The following is a 15,629-nucleotide window of genomic DNA, read 5'->3' as shown; positions in this document are numbered from 1 at the left end:
GGCAGCTCACAACCACCTATAGCTTCAGGGAGGCAACACCCTTTTCTGGCCTCCGGCATGAATGTGCATATATATACACACACACACACACACACACACCTTTATACATGTAAATAAAAAAAGAATGGGGGGAGGGGCAAAAAGAACAACTCCCCAAGTCATAATGAGTAAGGTCTGTGTACACTTTTATACGCTGTTTACAATACATGACACGCCTCCTAGGGTTCCCCATCAGTGGGAAACCACAACTCCCCATTTGAGTAAGATTATGTCAAACATAACAAGTCCAGCCTCCTCCATCACACGTACCTTGAACAGGCGTCTCTCCTAGCAACTCCCCCCGCTTGGAAGCATTGAGTTGATGCCTACTGTGTGTCTCCATGTCCTGCCCCGCTTTCCCAGATGACTCCGATAACACCTGAAGTAAGTGAGCGTTCTCGGACGTTGCAGCGACCACAGGTCTGAAATAGTGCACTGGTCGGTAGTCTCTGGGTAACTGAGGGGGTGGATAAATCTTAACAAAAAAAAAAACCAGACAAAATAAAGGTCAGGAAATCCAGGCTACAAGATCACATAGACTGAAGAAGGAAAACCATGATTTTAGTGTCATGAGCCACACCCAGCCCTGGCTCACTTTCGAAGTGGACAGCACTGGGATAGTGTGGCCCCTGAGGGAAACCGGAACCGCTGTCCCAGTGGCCTCACACTGCAGACAACACCACTGTTCACACTCGTGTTTCCCATGATGAAAGCACTGAATGTGAGAAGACACAGCACCGTGCCCTGCCCCACATGTGGACCCAGCCCACTGCAGGACCAAACAGTCACAGACGTTTGTTCAAGAGAAAAAAACAGACTTGAAATTAGGTGGTTTTAAATTCAAAACTCTTTGTTCAGGCTACGGCTCACGTCCAAAGTGAAACATCAGACTTCCATTTTTTTTTCTTTTTCTTTTTTTTGTTTGTTTTTTTTTTGTTTTGTTTTGTTTTTCGAGACAGGGTTTCTCTGTGTAGCCCTGGCTATCCTGGAACTCACTCTGTAGACCAGGCTGGCCTCGAACTCAGAAATCCGCCTGCCTCTGCATCCCAAGTGCTGGGATTAAAGGCGCGCACCACCACCACCCGGCTCTTTTTTTTCTTTTCTTTTCTTTTTTTTTTTTACTTCCATTTTTTTAATTCATTTTCATTTTATTTGTGAATATCTATGCCTGTTGTGTAAGTGCGTGTGCACATCTGTGGAGGTGCCCGCAGAGGCCACATGAGGACATGAACCCTTTGGGGCTGAAGTTACAGGGATTTGTGTACTGAAATCCCATTCAATATTAAGCAGCAAGTGCTGTTAACCACTGAACCATCTGTCCGGCTTCTGCCCCGACTTTTCTCTCTCTTTTTTTTTTTTAATTATTCATTTTATGTATGTGAGTACACTGTAGCTGTCAGACTGTAGCTGTATGTAGCAGACAGACTGTAGCTGTCAGAAGAGGGCATCGGATCCCCATTACAGACGGTTGTGAACCACCATACTGTTGCTGAGAATTGAACTCAGGACCTCTGGAAGAGCAGTCAGTGCTCTTAACCGCTGAGCCATCTCTCTAGTCCCCACAACTTACTTTTTAATTCAGGCCCTGAGTAGAGCTGAGGATGAGGCTGTTACAATATTTGCAGAATAGTCAGTCACAGGACCCTGGGATTAAGTCTCAGCAACCACCCAACTCCCACAACAAAGTAACAAAGACAGGCTAGGGTGTAGCTCAGTGGTAAAGTGTGTGCCTAGCATACACGAGGTCCTAGATCAAACCTCAGCAGGAAAGAGGGGGAGGGGAGAGAAAGGCTGACAACATGGAAACTTATACCTATCTGTGAAATTTCTGGATTTATAACTCTGAAGACATTAATGACAGCAGAACAGAAAAGTTAAAAGGAACTTGGGGTTTTGTTGTTTCTCTGGGGGCTGATAGACCTTGCACACAATGAACGCAGTCTCTGTACCTGAGCTACATCCCCAGTCTAAGCATTGGCCTTCTTTTGGAAACAGAATTACACTGGGTAGCTCTGGCTGTCCTGAAACTCAACTCTAGAGACCAGGCTGGCTTCACACTCAGGGGATCAGCCTGGGTCCGCCTTCCAAGTGCTGGCATTAAAGGCTGCACCGTGTACCCAATCATTAGATATTTTAAGTAACTACTGAAGGGTCTCCTTTCTCTGAGTGTAACAAGCAAAGATTAACCATTGCTTGCACATTGACTTCTAGAATCAGAAGTTTCCTGAGAGTGGGAACCAAGTCAACCCTGAACGTCGGGTGAAGCACTCAGTCCCAGGTGCACACTGGCCTGAGAACTTCCCACCACATCCATGTCTGTATCCTATTGTTACTGGCAGAATTAGGAGTTTGCAGCTCCCTGGTCACAGTGGAATTACTCCTGCCAGGAAGCCATCTTCATGTTTACTTGCATATGGTAAGTAAGCACTTTCCCCTGAGCAGTATTCCCAAAACATCAAGTTAGTCTAAAAGTAAGAGAACTGCCCTCTAACAAGATGCAAGAGTTTGGGGGTTCTGTGTGGTGCTGGGAATTTAACCACTGGGCCACATTACTGGCCTCTTTCAATGGAAATGTCTTATTTGTTTGTTTGTTCATTTGTTTTTTAATGTGTATGAACATCTTGCCTATATGTATGTCTATGCACTACCACATGTATATCTGGTGCCAGAAGAAGCCAAAGCGGGTGTTAGATCCCCTGGAACTGGAGTTTGAGACAGTTATGAGCTGCCATGTGGGTGCTGGGAATCGAACCTGGGTCTTCTGGAAGAGCAACCGGTTCTCTTAACTGCTCAGCCATCTCTCCAGCCCCCACCTTCTGTTTTCTAAGACAGAATCTTTCCCAGGCATGGAACTTGTCAAGGAGGCTCTACTGCTGGCCAGTGAGCCTCTGGAACCTTCCATGTATGATAACAATTACAACAACCACTGCACCAGCTTTTTGGTTATGGGTTTGGAAACTGAATTCGTGTCTTGAGTACTTTACTGGCTGGGCTATGTGAAGTTCCCTTCCCTCCCCTCCCAACCCTTTTTCAAATATGGAACGCTTCACGAATCTGCCAGTCATCCTTGCGCAGGGGCCATGCTAATCCTCTCTGTATCGTTCCACTTTTAGTATATGTGCTGCTGAAGTGAGCACCCCTTCCGCTTTTTGAAACAAGGTCTTAGTCAGTTACCCAGGCTGCCTCAGAATATGATTCTCCTGCCTCAGTTTCCCAAGTGCTAGGATTACAGACTTGTCCCATCTCACCCAGCTTTCTTCTAAAAAATGTTAACACAGGAGTATGCACAGAGGAATACCAGATGTCCATAAGTACATTGATATAGCTCAATTAATTAATGATATTATAAATATTAAAGAATATAAAAATATTAAAATAAACACTATAAGCGCCAAACAAGCAAAACAATTTTAATGGAAAGGTTTTCTTACTTTCTTTGAAGATAAAGGTTTAGAAGCCAAGGAAAATCCTTCCAAAATTTTGCCAACATATCGAAGATCTCTCTCGGGTTCTACAAAATGACATCACTGATTAATTCCAGAAGCTGAGAAGATTAAGTGAGACAAGAGGCTTCTTATTTTCCGGAGCATAAACAGCGCCCTGGGTGAGGGCACTGGGAAGGAGCATTTGGGGACCGAGTGGCATTCAAACTCTCACCCCTTTGTTGACACAGTGAGGCTCAGCCCAAACTGCCCTCCACTGCCCAGCCGCCCAGACAGCTCAGACTGCTGCCTCAGCCTCCCAAGATAAACACCCAGCATTGTCTTCAAAGTAAGGACCTCAGTAAAACAGCCTCTGCACGGGCCACCACCATGATATGTTGCCTCATTGGGAGCCCAAAGACTCTGACTGGAAACACCTAAAACTTTGATCTAAAATGACCCCATAAAGCTGTCCTCTCCCTCCTCACCAAATCAACCTCAGGTGGCTAATATTTGGAGTGAAAGTTCTCAAGAAAAGTCAGCTGGAGTGTCAAAAGAAAGATCCTAACTGCAAGGGTCATTTCTCACACAGTGCCCCAGGGTGGCTGTGTCCCAGTTTCCTTAGCGACAGCCCAAATAAGGCTCCTAGGCAACACAACCAGGTCAGCTGTGAACTCGCCCTGGGACAAACTGTTGTTGCAAATGAAATGCTAACAGGAGATAGTTAAGATCAGGAACTAAGGAAACTGAGGGACCAACGCCCTCTGACTGGATCAGGGGTTGGTCCTCTGGCTACAGTCACCAAGCCTGTGACAAAGGCCCTGCGATTCGCAAAAAGACTTTCTGCAGGGTGGGTACGCAGAAGACTCATTCCAGACTCGTTAATTGCTGGAAGGAAAAAAAAAAATCTCAAAGTCAGTTGCAGAAACGGGTGAAATGAAACATTCATTCAGTCAGAAGAAAATACGTGCAGCGAATATGTGCAAATTAAAAAAGAGAAAAAAATATCCCAAACTTATCAGCAGAACAAAGGCACTGTGTTGAGGAAAAGTGAAAGACTTGTCTTGGAAAGAAAGCAGAGTAGAGTATATGTTATTGCAAACTACCAACTACTGTAAGATGTTAAGAATTTAGTTAACTTAAATATTGGTTACAGCCGGGCAGTGGTGGCACACGCCTTTTATCCCAGCACTTGGGAAGCAGAGGCAGGCGGATTTCTGAGTTCGAGGCCAGCCTGGTCTACAGAGTGAGTTCCAGGATAGCCAGGGCTACACAGGGAAACCCTGTCTTGAAAAAACAAAAAAGAAAAAAAAAAAAAAAAAAAGAACAAATATTGGTTACTGATATAATTAATATACCTATTATTAATTTCATTCTATTAGTGTCTAGAGTCACTCAATTAGTAACTAGTACTTTACATTATTATATAATTAACATGTAACATATTGTCGATGGCATCAATACATTAGCTGTGTAACACAGACAATAACATTTCTGATTTGTAATATGGGGAATTGTGTATCGTTTGGGCACGGGGGTGGGGTACTGTGACAGAATCTAGGGCACTGTGCTGACTGACTGTATCGGACAGCCCCGATTCTCCACCCTGTCTACTTCCCGGCACCATTTCTAGAAATCAAGACTGGAATGGGAGTTTAACCAAGGGATCTGGAACACGACAGACTCTGTCTGGAGATTTAAGTTCTGTGGAAAGACCCCAATATTTATAATAATCACATCTGTAATTTCAGCACCTGGGAGGTAGAAGCAGACAGAGCACAACTTTGAGACCAGCCTGGGCTCTACAGTTAAACCTTAACTAAAAAAAAAAAGGGTCAGGTGAGCGACCATGCGACCATGTCTGACTGCGGACAAGAGCCTGTTGAGCCCTCAGGGGTGGGGGTGTGGGGGAGCAGGTTAGCTGAGCTCTGTTGTGCTACAGACTGTTGTTGGCACTGTCACCTGTCCTCAAACCTGGTCTTCTGGCCTGCTGTTTAAATTGGCTGAATCTTCCAGTTCCCTGAACTCTGAGTCCTCACTGCTGTCTGACCACAGCATGGCACCAGGCCACACGGTCACTCCTCTCCTGGCCCCAAGCCTCCCCAGTGCCCTAGTACCTCCCATCTTCACTGCTGGCTTTCGCTGTGACTTAAACCCCATTTCTTTCTTATATCCTATACACTGCAAGGCAGGCCTCAAACTCAGCAATCCTTCTGCCTGAACTTTCCAAGTGCTAGAATTATAAGATTGAGCCACTGTATCATCTTCCGTTGTTTCTCACCCTGCATATCTTTTGGTTATCTCTTTTTGTTTGATGTTTATAGGTATTTTGCCTAAATGCGTGTATGTGTACCATGTGTATGCCTGAGGCCTGTAAGCAGGCCAGAAGGGAGTATGAGATGCCCTGAAACTGGATTTACAGATGGCTGTGAGCCACCGTGTGGGTGCTGCGAACCAAACTCAGGTCCTTGCAAGAGCATCCAGTGCCCCTAACCACTGAACCATCATCTCTCAGCCCCACATCCTGCATCATTGATAACCCTCTCCTCTACAGAGTCTGGCACTCCAGTACCAGAGCCTGCGCTCCCTTATTCCCAAGAGCCTGACGACCAGTCCTACCATCTGGGCTGCCAAGAAGTACCTTTCTGATTTTTGTATTGTTTGGGAGCTGTCCAGCCGTAGAGGCCATCTCCGGGCTCCTCGTCCTTCAGCACAGTGTCATACTTGGATAGAGTTTCTGTGGCGTAGATGTCATCATCTTCCTCTTCCAGGGCACCTACACCAAAAGCCTACAAAACACAAGGTTTCAAACAGGGCTCCCAGGCTGGAGGGTCCGTCTGCATTGCAGGGCTGAACTGTGTTAAGGATCCGGCAGATGCATATGCACTTGCAGATGACTGAGAGAGAAGCAAATGGGAACCCTAGGTTAGAAAAGTCTCAGGTCTATTGAAAAGCAGTGACCAGAGGCAAACGCCACATTGTAGCATTGGCACAATCCTCTAGCCCCAGCAGCAGGTGCCAGCACAGAAAGGCATGAAGAACACCCACCCAGCACTGAACAGACAGAAACGGGCCACTGAAAAGAGAACGGCAGACACATCTGTCCGTCTCTGGTCAGCAGGGCCAAGGTCTGCACTCTGTGGGGAACAGCCTGCAGTAAGTTGACTTTTTGTTGGAAGAAGAGGAAAGGCATGCAAAGAAAGAATGAAACAAGCCGGGCGGTGGTGGCGCACGCCTTTAATCCCAGCACTTGGGAGGCAGAGGCAGGAGGATTTCTGAGTTCGAGGCCAGCCTGGTCTACAGAGTGAGTTCCAGGACAGCCCGGGCTACACAGAGAAACCCTGTCTCGAAAAACCAAAAAAAAAAAAAAAAAAAAAAAAAGAAAGAATGAAACAAAGTAACCACCTTTTTTTTTTTTAGATAAAATCTCACTATGTCACCCTGATTGTCCTGGAACTTGCTCATGTAGTCTAGGCTGGCCTGCAATTCACAGAGGTCCATCTGCCTCAGCCTCCCGAGTACAGGAATTAAAGGAATGCACCACCACCCTGGCCCACTTTCTTTTTAAGAACCTGTGAGTTGTCTGAGAAAGTGGGCAACAGAAAGCTCCGAAAGGACGAAACCTCCAAGTGAAAAGGACCCAGGTGCTCCCGACTCAGGGAGTGCAGTAGCGAGGTGAGGCTTAGCTTAGAACCAAGGAGTTTTATTTATCTGCTGGACCACTGTGTGGGCCCTCAGCTGCAACTAGACTAAATCAAAGTATTGGAAAGGTGCTTTTCTGTGTGGTCCCACCAGGATGGGAAAACAGGCCTCCAGCTGGGAACATGGGTTTCCACCAAGGACGCTACAGGCTCTCGGGCACCACTGTTAGAATTAGGGTGGCAAGCATCACAGGCGTCCCCAAAGGACCTTCAGAGAAACAGAATCTGGGACTGAGCATATGGCTCTGTGAAAGAGTACCTGCCTGCTGTATGCAAGGCCCTGAGTCTGTCTGTCTCTCTGTCTCTGCCTCTGTCTCTCTCTATCTCTTTCAGTGCTGGGGCTGGAACACAGAGCCTTACATATACTAGGCAAGACCCCAGAACTGAGAGAGAAAGAAACGGAGACAAAGACAGAGAGTCAGAAAGGGGAAGAGAGAGAGAGAAAGGGGGAAGGGATTCATGGGGAGGCAGGATAGGACTTCAAAGTCCTCACTGAACAAACAAAGTCCCTGCTGTGGACTGACCCACCACGGGAAGTATACTTATGTATCAGTGTCTCTGCTTCTACAGCACAGAAACTTTTACCTGGCCAGAAATGCCCAGTTTCCTTCCTTTACTCAGTCCAATGTCTCCAAGAAGATGGCTGGTCCCCTCAGACGCTCCACCGAAAAGATTCAGGTGCTCCCCTGGCACTCCAAACAGTGCCTGGTGGGGGTCCAGGCCCTTGTAGGCCAGCCCGTGCACATTGTCTTTAGGTGTGAAATCCACAGGCACGACGTCTTTAGGAGCAAAAGTCACATTGTCGGGCACGTAGTCGTTATCTTCATCCTATTTCAAATGTTTGAGGAGGAATGAAGGTGAGTCACTCTCGGGTGTCAAGTCCTCTTAGAGTTCAGTGATTAGTTCCAAACAAAACAGTTGCCGGGCTTGTATTTCTGCTGCCGTGAATGACCAGATCCCAGCCCTGGAAAAAAATGACACTAACAAAAGCAACGTCATGGTGAAACTAGAAACCAGTGCTTCTCAACCTTCCTAGAGCCTCAACCCGACCCTTGAATACAGTTCCTCACATTGTGGTGACCCCAACTACAAGATTATTTTGTTGTTAAATACTATTTACTACTTGCAATTAATACTAATTAAAGCTATTTCAGGTCTCTAATGTTGTGAGTTGAAATATAAATATTTGATATGCGACCCCTGTGAAAAGGTTGTTCAACCCCCAAAGGGGTCACAACCCACAGGTTAAGAACCACTGCTATAAGCAGAGCCTGGAAAGATGGTTCAGCCATTAGGAGCATTCGCTGCTTTTGCAGAGGACCAGGGTTCAGTTCCCAGCACCCACATCAGACAGCTTGCACCTGCCTTTAACTCTAGTTCCAGGTTATCTGGAGTCTTCTTCTGCCCTTGGTAGGCACCTGCACACACAGAAAGACTAAGGAGCAGGCACACAGCTTTTAAAAAAGAAGGAAGGAAGGAAAGAAAGAAAGAAAGAAAGAAAGAAAGAAAGAAAGAAAGAAAGAAAGGGAGAAAGAAAGAAAGAAAGAAAGAAAGAAAGAAGGAAAGAAAGAGAGAAAGAGAGAAAGAGAGAAAGAGAGAAAGAGAGAAAGAGAGAAAGAGAGAAAGAAAGAAAGAAAGAAAGAAAGAAAGAAAGAAAGAAAGAAAGAGAAAAGAATCTAGGGCTGGAGAGATGGCACAGTGGTTAAGAGCACCGACTGCTCTTCCAGAGGTCCTGAGTTCAATTCCCAGCAACCACATGGTGGCTCACAACCATCTGTAATGGGATCTGATGCCCTCTTCTGGTGTGTCTGAAGACAGATACAGTGTACTCACATACATAAAATAAATAAATAAATCTTAAAAAAGAAAAAGAAAAGAATTTATCCTGGCAGTGGTGGTATATGACTTTAATCTCAGCACTCTGAAGGCTGAGGCAGGCAGATCTCTCAGTTAGAGGCCAGTCTAATCTATAAAGCAAGTTCCAAGACAGCCAGGACTGTTTTACACACACACACACACACACACACACAAAACCTGCCTCGAAACAAAACAAAATAAACAAAAAGGAAAAAGAAAGAAAAGACTATGAAACAAAGGCAAGCATGTGTATAGTTCAAAGATATAGCACACACTTAGCATGCAAGGCCTTAGTTTTAAACCCACCACAAAAAATAAATAAATAAATAAGAACAGGCAGGGCATGGTAGGGAATAACTTTTTCTTTTTAGATATTTATTTATTTTATGTACATGAGTACTTTCTCTGTGTGTACACCTGCATGCCATAAGATCTTAGTATAAATGACTGTGAGCCACCATGTGTATGCCGGTAACTGAACTCAGGACCTCTGGAGGAGCAGACAGTGCTCTTAACCACTGAGCTATCTCACCAGCAACCCCCAGCCCCAGGTAGTGCACAACTTTAATCCCAGCATTTGGGAAGGCCAGCCTGGTGTACACAGTGAGTTCCAGATCAGCCAGGGCTGCATAGTGAGACCTTGTCTCAATCGATCAGCCAGTTAATCAATAAATAAGAACAGAGTTGGGATAGTTATGGTGCTAGCAAGTCATTGACTGTATTAGCTGACGTGGTAACAATAGCTTTAGGGTATGGTTATTCTGAGACAGCGGAATCTAACAGATTCCCAAAATCGCTTGTGACCTTGCTAGTGATTTATTTATCTGTTTGCTTGGGTATTTTGTCTGCTTGGGCTTTTTGTTGTGTTGCATTGTAATTTTTACTACATTTATTTATTTATTTGTCTGTGTGTGTGTGTGTGTGTGTGTGTGTAAGAGAGACAAATTGTGTGTGACATAGGCATGCATGCCTATGTATATAGAGGTCAAAGGGCAACTTGTGGGAGTTGGTTCTCTCCTTATATCTGGTGTCGGGGATCACACTCAGGTGGTCAGGTTTGGCAGCAAGCACCTTTCCCCACTGAGCCATCCCACTGTTTTCTGAGGCAGTGTCTCACTATGTAGCTCAGGCTAGGCTTTTCTTTCTGCCTCAGTCTACCTATTGCTGTGCACCAGCACACCTGGCAGGTTTTTTTTTTTCTTTCAGTAATAGGGATCAGACCCAAGGCTTTGCATATGCTAGGCTCAACCACTGAGCTACATTCCCAGTTTGCAACCCTAAAATTTCACCATCATGAAGTAGTACGTTCTACTCAACATACCTCAGACCCTTCGGAGCCTCCAGGCGGCAACGCACAGCCATAGATCTTAACACCAGGATCTACAAAAGAGATCCCAAAGGCATTAGTCATGAGTGAAGAAAAATAAAGCCCGAGCCACCTGCACTCATCAGAGGCACACGACTGCACTTGTAAAGGTGCTGTACCCTTAGAGTCGCCTGGGGGGACGACAGGCCCAATCCACCTGGGTTCTGATCATGTACTGCAGGGACCCAAAGGACATTACTCCTGCCTTCAAAGGGCTCACTCACAGTCTGGGAGCACAGAGGGCATGGGAAGAGCAGAAAATAATGTGAAGCTGGGAGTGTAGTGTTGCTCAGTGACATGGTCCTTGCCTGGGATGTGTAAGCCCTCGGTTCACTCCTCAGCATGAATGAATGAATGAATGAATGAATGAATGAATGAATAAATAGAGGAGGGAGGAGGAGGAGGAGGAGGAAGAAGAGGAGGAGGAGGAGAAAGAAGAGGAGGAAACAGTAACGCTGACTGTGACTCTGTGATTCAGTTAAGGTGTGGTTGGAAAGCAAACATCTGTACTCCTGGTAAGAATGTGAACCTGCACAATCCTTCCAGAATGTACTCTGCATTACACCTAAACCTTAAGCTATATGCATGCTACCTGATTCACTGGTCTATTTCTAGGAATATGCAGCTTTCCAAAATATGCTGTGGGGCTGGAGAGGTGGCTAAAAGCATCTGTTACTCATGCAGAGGACGTGGGTTCCAGTCCCAGCACCCACATGGTAGCTCAAAACTATCTGTTAACTCCAGTTCCAGGGCCTCGACGCTCTCTTCTGGCCTCCCAGGCTCCTGCACACATGTGGTACGCACAGCACCTCAAGTGCTGGGATTAAAAGTATGTGCTAGCATGCCCGGCTAGTAATAAAGAAATCCTTTTTTAGAAAAACTATGCTGTAATTAAGGGTCATGGCTCACAGCTAGAAGCCCAGCACTCAGGAGGCTGAAGCAGGAAAATCATGAGTTTGAGGCCAGCCTGAGTTACACAGAGAGCTCCAGGTAGCCTGAACTGCAGACTTCCACTCTGTCTCACAAGACAAAACTAAACAAACCAGAATATGGGCTGCGAAGGGGACCTCAATCGGGCTTACCTGGTTTCTGTCGACGCGCCTTTCTCTTCACCCGAGGGCCGACTCCTTGTCCTTCCTTCCAACCCATTTTTCTTAGCAACTCAAAGCCAACAGACAATCTAGACAGGACATGGAAACAGTAACAGTGAACTTCACTGTTAGTAAACAACTCCTCTCTAGCTCCTCTGCCTGCCAGCTCCAGGGCACATCCTGCATCTACAGTACAATGGACCAGCCAGCGGGCTCCGGGGCACATCCTGTATCTATAGTACAATGGACCAGCCAGCGGGCTCTGGGGCACATCCTGTATCTATAGTACAATGGACCAGCCAGTGGGCTCTGGGGCACATCCTGTATCTACAGTACAATGGACCAGCCAGTGGGCTCTGGGGCACATCCTGCACCTACAGCACATCGGCACAAGCCTGTGGGCTGGGGGCACATCCAAACTAGGGGAGACACACATCTGAGTCTTCGGCCTTTGAGACGGACCTGTAAAGACTCTAGGAAGTCCTTGTCAAGGAAGCCTGTGGCCCAGGAACACCAGGAAATTCTAATCAGGCCACACACCCAGGACAGAAGAAAGTATACAGAAATCAAAAGTCGGGTAACAGCCATGTGGCTTCCTAAGTCTGCCCACTTAATCAGAAAACGATAACTTCTTTTCTTCTATCTATTCTCTAAGCATGCTTTCCCTAGCACTTCAGACATCACCAACATTTTGGTCTTCCTTATTCTTCCCGGAAGGCTCCCTCCCCAGCCTGTGTCTGTTCTCCAAACCAGCTTTAAGCGCTTGGCCTTTTATGTCCCCATTTTCTCCTCTATTCTCATTCTCTAGGCAACGACTGAGATTTATACCTCACTTGTAGGGATGGAATATGTCTTTTAAACTAAGAAAATTGTCCTCAAGCTGAGGGTGAAGAGAAAGAAAAAGAGAGGGGCGAGAAGGTGAGAGGAAGGTGGGAGGAAGGTTGGGAGGGAGGGAGGGAGGGAGGGAGGGAACAGGCAGGACAGAACCCACAAGGCCAGTGAGGAAGGTGAGGAAGGGAGCCACCCCAGTTCCTAACAGCCCTCCATTGCAAGGATAAAGGGAGACACTCTGGGTGAAACCCCTTCTCTTAGTCTTCTAGTCAGACAACACCTTGTGCCTGCAGCTGAGCTATCCCTGAGAAAGATAACCACACACTTGCAAAGCACCCATGCTGGGAACACCCCCCCTCACTTTGCTGGTGTGATGAGGTCATCCAGCAGGGTGGCTCCAGGAATGGGGGCTGCAGCCGCTGCCAGCTGCCGGGCCTTCTCCCGTATTCTGTCTTTGGTTTTGGAAGCAAAGTCATCCGTGGTAACAATTGCTTTAGGTGCTATCCCAAATTCACTAAGATCCTCCAAGGAAGAAAATTAAATAGAATTAGTTCATCTCTACACACACAACAAATGCACTTGCACTCACACACACACAGATGCTCTTGGACTAACACACACAAATGCACTTGTACTAATACAGACACACACAAATAAATGCACTTGTACTACACACACAACAAATGGACTGTACTAACATACACACAACAAATGGATTTGTATGAACACACATGACAAAGTTTTAAATAGAGATCAGTTTTCTGTAAATATGCAAAGAGAAAGAGAGAATGCTGGCTTCTGGAAATATGGCTCAGTGGTTAAGATCACTGGCTGCTCTTCCAGAGATCCTGGGTTCAATTCCCAGCAACCATACAGCAGCTCACAACTGTCATTAACTGCAGTCCCATGCAATCAGATGCCCTCTTCTGATTGCAGACAAAACATCCCTATACACTAAATAAATGATCCAAATGTGAAGAGAGAGAAGTCAGATGTGGTGGTAACATGCCTGTGATCCTAGCACAAGGGGAGGCTGGAGTAGGAGGGCTGAAAGTTCAGAGCCAGCCTTAGCTACATGGCAAGACCCAGGGGCTCCTTTTCCTCCTGGTAGCTTACAGCTTATTGTATTGCGGATGTCTGTGCTCATGGGTGAATCCATGCCCATGTTTTAAGGTAATGGGAGTTTAATTTTAGTTAGCTTACTGTTCCTAAAGCCATGGGGTGCATCAGGGTTCCTGTGAACAGCCACAGGTTCATCACCATGGACGCCAAGTTAGGAACAACTAGAGATGTCCAAGTACATTTGCCTTTACATGACATTCCTGACTTCAGAGACTGTCCAAGTATCCCCTGCACAGACATCTGAGTGATGGAGAAGCTACTACTAACAGGCACCCAGGACACAAGCAAAACATCACAGAGGTGAAGCCTCAGATAGAAAGGAAAGCTTACACGGGCTTTCTAGGGAACAGGAAGGCACCACAAACAAGGACACTGTCACTGCTTGACCCACCTCTTCATCCATAAAATCTTCAGGTCCAAGAGCAGATTTGTCTGCCCTGTTCTGTCTTGAAGACACAAAGGTAGAAGGTGTCCATCCTAGAAGGAAAAGAATGTAGAGTCTTATGATTCTAGACAGTATTTCATTTGTTGTTTGTTTGCATTTCTTCATTAAGATGGAGTCTCGTTCAAAGGCCTGGCCAGCCTGGAACTCACTCGGTAGACCAGACTAGGGATATAGCTCAGTGGTAGAATGTCTGCTTTAGCCTGCAGTGAGGTCCTAGGTTCCATCCCTAGCCCCTAAGTAGGAAAGCATTCAGTTAATTGCGTAGTGCATGCCTGTAATCCCAGCACTCCAGAGACAGCAGAGCAGATGGTCTACATTGCAAGTTCTGGATTAGCCTGGTCTATACAGTGAGACCCTGTCTCAAAATAAATAAATAAATAAATAAATAAATAAGAGAAAAAAAAGAAAAGAAAGACGACAACATGCAATACTTTAATTACAGAACTGATTATACAATATAGTGTGACATTTTAATTAATTTTTCTCAGGTCATGAACAAGTAGTAGTTGGTGTGTGCGGTCCTGTGTCAAATAACTCCTGGGCAGTTCTGATGTTATCCTAGTTCTATAACCTCTATGACCCCCAGTTGCCTCATCTGCAAAACTGCAAAACACCTGTGACACTTGACCTCCTTAGTCACTGTGTCAGAGGTACAGTCAGTGATTAACTGGGCACCTGCCTGAGGGTACTCAGGACAAAGCAAAACGAGGGAAGTCACTATCTGGCTTTAGCCACCTGCCTGGAATCTCTCCATTTTCCACAAAGTAGGAGAAAGGTTCTTCCCTGTCAGGCTGCACCCAACAGCATGTGTAAGTCAACTCTGGGAGCAACCCAGATGTCCAAAGAATATTTCTGTACTCTATGGTGTATGTACCAACAACTTTATTTTTTATTAAAGTCAGGAGGGAATCTGGACATGGAGACTCATGCCTGTCACCCTAGCACTGAGGTGGGAGGGTCTAGATTTCCAGGCTGGCCTGAGCTACATGGAAAGACTCAGTCACACAGACAACACCCAAGAGGGAGAACCTGAGCTCTGTCATTCACACGCTTGAACAGTCCTCTGGCCCCTGCGGAACCGTACCTTCCTTTGAGCCGACGGTATTGAAGTAGCCAGCAGAGAAACCGCCACTAAAGGCTCCGTGAAAACGCTTGTACCTTCCTTTCTCATCTCTGACGGTCTGGTCCTGAAGAGGAATGGGTTTCTTTGGTCGTTCACCTGAAAAAAGGAGTTAGTGGAAAAAGAGAGAGGAGGAGGGGGAGGGGTTAGAACGGGCAAATGTCATTTCTTAAACATAATGAGTCGCTATTCACTTTTAACTCCATGGATAGCCATTCAATCGAAGTTGCTGTTTCTAGGCTTTATTAGCTTATAGTTTACAAACAATATGTTTTGGAAGATTCTGCTAAGAAATATGTTGCAGCAAGACTGTCCAAGCTGAGGCTGAGGATGGGCTCGGTGGATAGAGTGATTCCACATACATGAGAGCCCTAGTTCAGACTCTGAGAACTCAACTTCGGATTAAATGGGAAATGTCCCCCACAGGCTCATGAATTTGAATATCTAGTCCCTAGTTGGTGGCGCTATTTGGGGAGGCTGTGGAACCTTTAAAAACTGTAGCCTTTTATCCTAGCACTACAGAGACAGAGGCAGGTGGATCTCAGTGGGTTAGTGGGTGTGTGTGTGTGTGAGAGAGAGAGAGAGAGAGTGTGTGTGTGTGTGTGTGTGTGTGTGTGTGTGTGTGTGTGTGTGTG

At 46.1% G+C, this 15,629-nt stretch overlaps 1 protein-coding gene and 1 non-coding gene across 3 annotated transcripts in view; both read right to left on the bottom strand.

The window, feature by feature from the left end:
• The window catches only part of Gpatch1 (G-patch domain containing 1), a 42,964-nt gene that overhangs the window by 19,424 nt on the left and 7,911 nt on the right, over positions 1-15,629 (bottom strand). Inside the window, exons 2-10 of one of the 2 annotated variants that reach the window (XM_028754194.1) lie at positions 14,959-15,093; positions 13,821-13,906; positions 12,669-12,829; positions 11,468-11,565; positions 10,341-10,399; positions 7,748-7,990; positions 6,103-6,250; positions 3,471-3,550; positions 310-514 (exon numbers count right to left, since the gene is read on the bottom strand). In XM_028754194.1, coding sequence (XP_028610027.1) covers positions 310-514; positions 3,471-3,550; positions 6,103-6,250; positions 7,748-7,990; positions 10,341-10,399; positions 11,468-11,565; positions 12,669-12,829; positions 13,821-13,906; positions 14,959-15,093 — 1,215 coding nt within the window. The remainder of the gene's footprint in view (positions 1-309; positions 515-3,470; positions 3,551-6,102; positions 6,251-7,747; positions 7,991-10,340; positions 10,400-11,467; positions 11,566-12,668; positions 12,830-13,820; positions 13,907-14,958; positions 15,094-15,629) is intronic. The other variant, XM_028754195.1, reaches the window with a different exon arrangement.
• On the bottom strand, positions 3,070-3,176 carry LOC114609834. Its single transcript, XR_003709590.1, has one exon. It is a non-coding gene; the product is annotated as a U6 spliceosomal RNA (small nuclear RNA).

The sequence above is a fragment of the Grammomys surdaster genome, unplaced genomic scaffold (assembly GCF_004785775.1).
Source record: "Grammomys surdaster isolate TR1022 unplaced genomic scaffold, NIH_TR_1.0 125984, whole genome shotgun sequence".
NCBI classification, from domain to species: Eukaryota; Metazoa; Chordata; class Mammalia; order Rodentia; family Muridae; genus Grammomys; species Grammomys surdaster.
The sequence above is the reverse complement of the archived record's forward strand: the minus strand, read 5'-3'. Positions and strand labels throughout refer to the sequence as shown.